This window comes from Impatiens glandulifera, chromosome 5, assembly GCF_907164915.1.
Source record: "Impatiens glandulifera chromosome 5, dImpGla2.1, whole genome shotgun sequence".
Classification (NCBI taxonomy): Eukaryota; Viridiplantae; Streptophyta; class Magnoliopsida; order Ericales; family Balsaminaceae; genus Impatiens; species Impatiens glandulifera.
In genome coordinates, this window is record NC_061866.1 from 6,462,786 (window position 1) to 6,472,056 (window position 9,271).

Sequence of the window (9,271 nt, forward strand, 5' to 3'; positions counted from 1 at the left end):
TTGTTATTTAAATATTTATTCTAAGAATGTTTTAATAAATATTTATTCTTTTAGTTTATTATATTATAAATTTATTAATTTATTTATTTTCTATTTTAATATATTTAATATATGAGTAATGATAGGGGGAGCGAAAATATTGTAGCGAATGAGGCAGCGAATGATGGCATTTTACATGTCACCTAATAAATAGGACGCGTATTCTCTCTTCCATTTTAAATTGTACATGTCACCAAATTGTATTTAATAATTTCTCTCTCTTAATTCTTTTTTATTTAAATAAATTATTTAATATTTTCCTTTTTTTTAATTTTATTATAAAATTATTATAAATATTTACTTAATTTAAAATTAAAAAAAATAAATTTGTAATTTTAACTTAAAATACAAATTATTAATATTTATAATAAATAAAATTCAAATTACTAATATTCAATATATATATATATATACAAAGAAAAAGAAACGTTATATAAAAATGAAAGTTATAATATTATTTAGAATGTGAATTTTAATATATATCTTATAAGAAAATTAAACAAGAATAAAACGCTACTTTTATTTTTTTTTAAGAGAAATAAGAATATTTAAAGAAAAGAAATAATAATTTAATATGAATATTTTTTAAGAAAAATAATTCAAATTATGAATATATATTTACTTTTTATTTTATATATATTTATATTTATAATTTAATATATATTTTAAAAGTATGTGCATTTATATATTAATTAATTTAAATATACAATTATAAATTAATAGATAAAAAGAGAAAAAATATATAAATGAAGAGAAGAAAGAGAAATTATTAATGAAAGGAGGAGAGATAAATAAATATATTAAAGAAGTCCTAGTCATCAATCCTAATCACTCTCACACGTCATTTGCTACATTTTCGTTACAATATTTTCTCTCCCCCTATCATTACTCTTAATATATATATATATATATATATATATATATATATATATATATATATATATATATATTTGTTATTTTTTCAACTATTAATCTGGTAAACCAACCGAACCATTTTATAATCGACCAAAATGAACCGATATTTAACCATTAACTGACGGATGAAGATTTTTAAAAATCGATACCAACGGATTGAATGATTTTTTGGTAAAAAAACCGACCGTACCGAACCGCTTACACCTCTAATCGCACCAATGGTTTGGGGTCTATATGACGATGACTTATGATGCTCTATTTTGAACTCGTCGAGCAACTATAACACTTTTCCTTGGAAGTGTCGACCATTGTATGAAATCAGGGCGTAAGGGACTCCATATCTAGCGATGATGCTAGTACGGATGAGCTTTGTCACTTGAAATGATTTCAAGACTTTGTAGTAGGCTTCTTCAACCCATTTGGTGAAGTAGTCTATGGCTACAATTATGAACTCGTGTCCATTTGAAACGTGGGGATAAATTTTCATGATGATATCAATGCCCCATGTAAAAAATAGTCAAAGTAATGTCATATTGTAGAGGAGCGAGGTCGGAGTATGCTTTAGATTAGCATAAATTTGGCATTAATGATAGTTCCTTACATAGCTCACACATTCTTGTTCGAGGTTTTACCAGTTATATTCTAAACGGAGTATTTTTTTTGGCTAAACCCCGAAAAATCCTTATCCTATAAAAGCTTGAGGTTCAAGAAATTTCAACATCGGTTTGAATGTCAAAAATATTTTTAAACTAAAATATTATTTTAAAAGATTTTAAACAAATCCTGGTAGCTTGAAATTAATCATAAAAATAATTAATTTGAGTTCAAGTTTAAATAATCTTTTAGATTTTGAAATAATCAAACTAAAATTTGATTTTCAAAAATCTGTTTTTAAATTAATTAAAAATAATTAATTTAAAAGATTATTTATTTGCAGTTAATTTTTTTAAAATCAATAAAAATATATACGTGTACAAACGTATTTTTCACTAGAGTTTCATTTGGCTCGTAATTTTGTAATACTCAGGAATGGGCTTTCATGATTCATCCTCCGTACCCGTTTTAAAAACAAAACGGTTTCTACTTTTAAAAAATATTGACTTTTGAAAATTGATTGTAAAAATTTAATTTTAACCAATTATTCTTCCGGTCCTAGACATGCACATATTTTAGTGTAGTATAATGTTTTATTTAAAAACATATTTTATCCAATTTTAATTTGATTATTTCAAAATCTAAAAGATTATTTAAACTTAAACCCAAAATCTTTTAAAATAGTATTTTATTTTAAAATGATTCATGACACGCAAATTATTGTTGAAATTTTTCGAACCTCGAGCTTATTCGGGACAAGGGTTTTTTGCTGGTTACAATACGAAAATATGAACAATGGTTGTTCATTTATTTTGAAAATTTTGATTTTTTTTTTTGGAAAACAGCTTAGTGACATTTTATTAAAAAAAACTCAAAAGAGAGAAAAAAATACAAAAGTTTAAGATCAGATCTAGATAATTTATAGATTTGACAATGAAACAATAATTGAATTACAGACAATAACAATAATCAATAACAATAACAATAACAATAATTGAAATTTTTGATTTTGATAAAACATGATTGGGATGGATCAAACATGATCCAAATAGGTGTCCAACATCATGAGAAGCGTGTTGGGAAGCTTGATGGGGTCATATTCTTAAGGATTAGCTCAAGAACAAAAAATCCGATTTTGGAATTTTTTTTTCCAAATTCAAATTTGGGAGTTTCTATTTATATCGATTGATCAGTTTTAGCTTCAACAAAAAGATTGCAAATGATCTTATAATCGTTTTCCAATCACAAAATTCAACAATTAGATAATATACAAACTTATGAAAACTGAAATATAAAAATTTCAAATTCAAATTGTAAGATTGAATCAAGGGTGATTGGAAGTTTACAAAAGATTGGAAAATATTTCTTAGACCTTAAGCTTGAGCTTTTAGGATGTCTGAATCCGAGCTTTAAGGACTGATGCAAAAATTCCAAAAATCCAAAAGATTGAGCTTCATTGGCGGATTTCTGTGATTTTTTGATTGAGGGTTTGAGAGTTGATCTATTGCCTTCGGATTCATCAAGGGAGGCTATTTATATCCTCTCAATGTCAGTTTAGGAAGCAAGTTGATTGAATTTAGTCAAAAGTCATCAATGGCATTTTAGTTGTTCTTAATCAAACTTGTCCGATAAGGCCATGATGAGGAATATGATCGTAGGCGAAATGATGACTATGGTAGGGTGATCATTTTAGCTTTCGAATCAGTCGATATTATGGACTATCGGCGAAGTTCCATCTTTGACAAATCAAAGATGGGATTCATCCTTATCATGTTTGTCGTCGCGAGGAAGTAGACAAACCATGTGTAAAATGGTGTCATTTTGGGCGTAATCTCGGACGCGGGACGCTTCGTTAGCGTTGCGTCCGCATTTTGTCCGTGTTTGGGCGTTCCCTCGCGTTTCAGCTAACGACGTTGGAATGCGCGTGAGCCGATCTTGTGTTTGTAGAGGTGCACTCCTTTCGTTGCAGCGCGCGACACGGGCTCTGAGAGTGAGATGAGAATCCAGCGTTTATACAAAAGTCGTGGTTCCTGCAGCCATTATCTCTAATTTTGACTAAACCCGTTTAGAAATTTATTTAATTTTATTTTAAATTTTAAGGATTTTTTTAAATTGATTTTTTTTTTCACACTTTAAAATTTATTTTTAAATCTTTTAAAATATAAATATTTAAAATAAGTGTCGTATTTATTTAATAAGTGTCGTAATTATTTTGTCCATTTAATTTATTTTTGTCTTTTTATATTTGGATTTAATAATTAATTTATTTGGGATAAAATGGATACAACGTTTATCTTAAATTATTTATTTTAATTTTTTTGATTTTCTAAATTAATTTAAGATAAAATAAGTATAATTTATCTCAAATTATTTTATTTATTTTCATTTATCATTATTTTTTATTAATTAAGAATTTAATTATTATAATTAATTCACTAAATTTTTTAGTATATAAATTTATAAAAATAACAAACTTTTGACCAATTATTAATAAACCCATTATTTTAGGACAAATTTCACATAACAAAATCAATATTTTGTTTATTTGTCGTTGTTGAAAAAGTCAACAACTCAATTTATAAAAAAAAATTGTACCAAAACTTTAAGCGATTCATAAATTAGTAAGAAAAATCTAAAATAAGTGCGGGAAAATATTTATTTTAGAATTTCTGTGAGAATATTTTACTCTTTCTTTCAGCTATTTTTGTTTTTATTTTTTTTTAATAATATAGAAAGCTAGCTATAGCAGTCCAAAAAAAAATCATTATTTTCTTAAATTTATTTTTACAACAATAAATATGATTTTTTTTTTAAATATTTATGTCGTGAATTAGAATTATGTTTAAACAATTCTTACGACTTTTAATATATATTAACAATTTCTAAAAAAAATTAAGATTTATTTTTTATAATTTTAAGTGACAAAACTAATGAAAATGAATGTAATATATTAAGTAAATAAATTTAAAACATGAAAACTAATTTTGAAACATTTATAACCCGTATATTGTTTTAGCATGATTTACAAATTTGAAAAATAAAACAAATTAAAATGGTAAAAAAAGATTATCTAATTTTTTTAGTATGATCTACAAATTAAAAAATAAATATATAAAAATTCATCCACTTTTTAACTTCAAAAAGTTGCATCTATTTTAATAAATAAAAAATTATATTAATATAAGCATAATTATATATTTTTACTTTTCATTTTATCAATATTTAAAAAGTTTATATAATAATGATAAAAATTGCTGGAAAATATCACTTTATAAAAAAATATTAATTAAATGGATTACTCTCAATACTTTTCAAAAATATTTCTTTTACTTTTCTAATTTAATTAATGTACTTCCTTAATTTGTGCTTTTATCTATTCCATTAAATAGTCAACTTTAAATTATATATATATAATCATCATTGTTTATACATTATTATTTATCAACACTTACAAGTATGTCGAAAATTGATGATCATTTTCCAGATGGTTTAAGAGTTTTATTAGTTGATAATAATATCCATGAGATGAAGATGCTCTCCAACAATCTTCATCAATGCAAATATGAAGGTATTATTTTTAATACAATAATTTCTCTTAATCAACATGTTTTATAAATCACACAATAAATGTTATATTTTAGACTCTTTCTTTTAAAATTATGATTTTAGTAGCACATATGTTGAACTTGTGACTAAACCCGCATATCTCTATCCAATAACTAAACATACTTGTTCTAGTTGACAATCATTGATCTTGGATAGACCCTTTCTTTTGAAATTTTTATTTTATAATTTTTAGAGAAATAATTAAGTAGAGAATTTGAGGAGGGAATAATAGAGTAATAACATGGAGTAATCTTATTGGTTGAAAAATAAAATAATTTTTCTCTTTTTTATTTGGACTAATATTTTTTTTTCCAACGTAATAACATGTTATTCACTCACTCATTACCTCCCTAAAATTCCTCCAACTTTCACTCCTCTAGTTTTATTGATACTTACTAATACATGTATTTTGAATTAAATTTATGTTATTTTGTCATTTTTATTATTTATGATATAAATTTATTATATTTTTAATTAAATTTACAAAATATATAAATTAAAATAAAAAATAATAATAATAAATAAATGTTCATAGCTTAAATTGTTAGTAATAGAGCAAAATTTAATAATATTACTATTGTTATTAATGTTATTTTTTATTTTGAATTTTAGTTACTGCAACCACAGAATCAACTAAAGCTCTGGAACTATTGAGGAAAAATAAAGATGATTATGACATTCTGATTATTGAAGCCAAACTGCTAGATATGGATGCTTTTGAGTTCTTGAAGATTATAACCTTTGAAATTGACAAACCCTTTATAAGTGTGCTACTAAATTTTAATTTTACTTTTTTTCTTGAAATATGTTAGATTAGGTCTGATCTTTTATCTTTTGCATCCAGTGGTATCTAAAACTGACAAAAGAGAAATGGTGATGAAAAGTGTGAGAAATGGAGCTCAAGACTACCTTGTGAAGCCTATTCGCATGGAAGAGCTTAGAAACATTTGGCAACATGTTCTTAGAAAGAAATTGTTTGATCTTCCAAGATCGTTGACTCCCATGATAAGGGAAAGGGAAAACAAAACTGAAAAAGGACCGTGCGCTCCAAAGAAACCTAGGGTTACCTGGTCGAAACATTTACAAGACAAATTTTCTCATGTTATTGGTGTACTCGGTCCAGGTAATAAATTCTTAAATCACCTACACAATACAAATCAAATTAATTTCTAACTGCCAATTTTGGAAATGAATAGATGCAGTTCCGAAGAGAATAATGGAATTGTTGAATGAACCACATTTGAGTCGCGATCAAATTGCTAGTCACTTACAGGTAAATAATTTTAAAAATCTTTAAAAGAAATCATATTTTTAACATATGGTTTGTTTTTTCATGATGAATAGAAGTACAGAAATGGATTGAAAAAAGGAAAAATGAATTCAGATCAAACAAATCAAAATAAACATCTCCATTTACCTTTGGCTTCCAACAAAAGTCAATTTTTTATTCCAAGTCCTCCTCAAAACTCATTTATCCAACAAAATCAACAACATTTTGGAATGGTTCCAACCAATTACATGGCCATGCCTTCTCCCAGTTCTGCAAACTTTCATCAGCCAGTTATTTCTACATCTACTTCCGTTTCGACACCAAATCCTAGTACGTGGAATAGATTCAACACGACAAACATTCACTCCTTTCCGAACATGGATTCTGAATATGCAGTATTTCGTGGTCCGACCAATAATCATTTGATTGGACTTCAACCATATCCAACTTCTATGAATTCATTTGGTGATTCTAATCATGTTCCGTCTCAACCTCTTCTAACCAATTATCCAAATTCCCTTGTAAGGACGATTCCTATATCAAGTTCAGGTAGTTATTTATTTATTTATCCTTTATTATTGAAAATTGTACCAACAATCTAACTATAATTGCATTTCAAAATTGTAGGTCAAAATGAAGGAAATGTGACTAAATTCGACACCCCATACATGGAATTGGGAAAAACAGTTACAGAGAATCCATTCCATATGGGAAGTGGTATTCGTGATGAAAATGACAGGACCAAAAATGGTCATATGATGTACCAACAAGAACAGATGGAAAGAAACATCAATGATAACTGCAATACTACATTTGAAGAGGATCTTATTCGTTTGATCAAAGAGGTAAGTATATATTTTTTTCTTTTATACAAATGATTTAGATCGAAGAATATATAAAGTTGTGAATTTTATTTAAATTTTCAGTATAGTAACGACGACTCTTCAACTATGTGAGGAAGAAATTGTGATGCGATTGCTCGTGGACCTATAATGCAGATTTTCAAGTTTAAAGGATGATGAAAATGAAGGAATTTTTATGTATGAGTGTTATATTATTAAGTTTTGTTGTAATTTGGGTCTTTTAAAACTCTGAGAATAGTTTTTTTTTTATGATAAACTGCTTTTTGGTAATTAAGAGTTGAGAATAATTAAGAGCTCTTTGATCTTGTTTGTTTTGGTTTTTAATTTCAAGTTTTTGTGAGTTTTCTTTTTGTTTTATAAAAATTTATCTTTTTATCAAATCAATATTCTTCTAACTAAAAACAACTTATATCAATACTCTTATTTTATATTTATTAAAATTAATTTGAAATATAAAAGATATTTTAGTAATTTATTTTAAACAAATTTCAAAGAAATTACTTTTTTATCCAACAATAATTTTTGGATAAATTTTTTATAATATGTAATAAAACCCAATATCAAACAAGGTCGAAGTATAGTATTTTATTTTGAATATCATTCAAAAGTTTGTTGTTGTTTTTTTTTTCTTTTTAAGATCAAACACTAGTTAAGAATGTTAAATCATCCACCCACCTATTAGAAAACAAACACTTTAACAGCCGAGATACATTATATTGATATTTTTTAATTAGAATATCATATAAACTAAAGCTTAAGAAAAAATAATATTTAGATTTATATCAACAATAACTGAAAATCAATTATATTAAATAGGTTGCTCTCAAACCTAAAACGACTATTCTGTATTGGTGTGATTGATTAGTTTAAATGAAATGTTATTCTATTTGAAGTGTTATAGCATATTCTAATAAATAAACCCAATTTAAAGCTTCTTCAAACTCTGGGATCCATTCCTCTAAAGTTATAATACATAATTTTTGGTTGCCATCAGAATTGTCTTTTAAATTATAAAAATTAAGAGTGATTTTTGTATATATTTAAAAATAGAAAGGATACGAGAGAAAAATTGGTGGAGAAAATGAGAGAATGACGTTTAATCATGATATGATATGAGTTTATGAAAATTGAAATATAAAAGTTTCAATTTCAAACTGAAAGTATGAATTAAATAATGATTGAAAGCTTACCAAAGATTGGATAACACTCCTTAGACCTTATGATAGTTTTGGGATGCCTGGATCCAAGCTTTAACGCCTTATACAGAATTTTCGAAAAATCATAAGTTTTGAGCTTCATTGAAATATTTTCGAAATTCTTTGATTTAGGGTTTGAGATGTTATCTCTTGGCTTTGGATTTGTTCAAGGAAGTTATTTATAGCTTTCTAAAGTCGGTTGATCCATTCTAATGAATAGAATCAGCCAAAATCCAATTATGGTATTTTGATTGTTCTTCATCCTACTTGCTGGAATAGGGATGAATCGTCTCTATTAATGTAGGAAAAAATTAGAAGTAATCATATTCAAATGCAACGAGTTGTATAGCGCCAATGGTTATGTTATATTTATTTAACATTTAAAAAAAATCATATGAAACTGCAACGATGTGTCTCACGTGCTCGTCTAAAAGACGATCTCTACTATGAAACTGCCATTACAACAAAATAGACTTCCAGCGACGCTAAAAAAAGTTTATTTCAACCCTTAAAAGCGTCTCCAAATAAATCACTGACACTTATTCTTGCGTCGCCAGAGGCAGGGTCGGCGAAGTTATAATGACGCTTATTAAACGTCGGTAACATTAATTTAAGCGTCGTCGAAAATATATTTAATTTTCAACAGTTTTGATTTATATTTTATTTTTGAATTTTATTAAACTTATTTTAACAAAAAAATTTCAATTTTTTATTTTTATATATTTTTTTAAACTTAATAATCATGAAATATAATATTTAAAAGATCAATTTCTAGTCATTACTGACCA

General features: G+C 25.9%; 1 protein-coding gene across 1 annotated transcript; it reads left to right on the plus strand.

Annotated features, from left to right (window-relative positions):
- Positions 1-5,004: 5,004 nt before the first annotated feature.
- LOC124938932 (two-component response regulator ARR1-like) lies at positions 5,005-7,380 on the plus strand. The gene is made up of 7 exons (XM_047479453.1): positions 5,005-5,116; positions 5,767-5,919; positions 5,999-6,277; positions 6,351-6,427; positions 6,499-6,973; positions 7,052-7,269; positions 7,351-7,380. The coding sequence occupies exons 1-7, from the start codon at positions 5,005-5,007 to the stop codon at positions 7,378-7,380; spliced, it is 1,344 nt and encodes a 447-aa protein (XP_047335409.1).
- Positions 7,381-9,271: the final 1,891 nt, after the last annotated feature.

Excerpts from the sequence above, each read along its gene's own strand:
- LOC124938932 (XM_047479453.1), top strand. The coding sequence starts at position 5,005 with ATGTCGAAAATTGATGATCATTTTCCAGATGGTTTAAGAGTTTTATTA. Across the intron at positions 5,117-5,766 it reads TCATCAATGCAAATATGAAG|TTACTGCAACCACAGAATCA; the intron begins GTATTATTTTTA and ends TTTGAATTTTAG. Across the intron at positions 6,974-7,051 it reads GATTCCTATATCAAGTTCAG|GTCAAAATGAAGGAAATGTG; the intron begins GTAGTTATTTAT and ends TCAAAATTGTAG.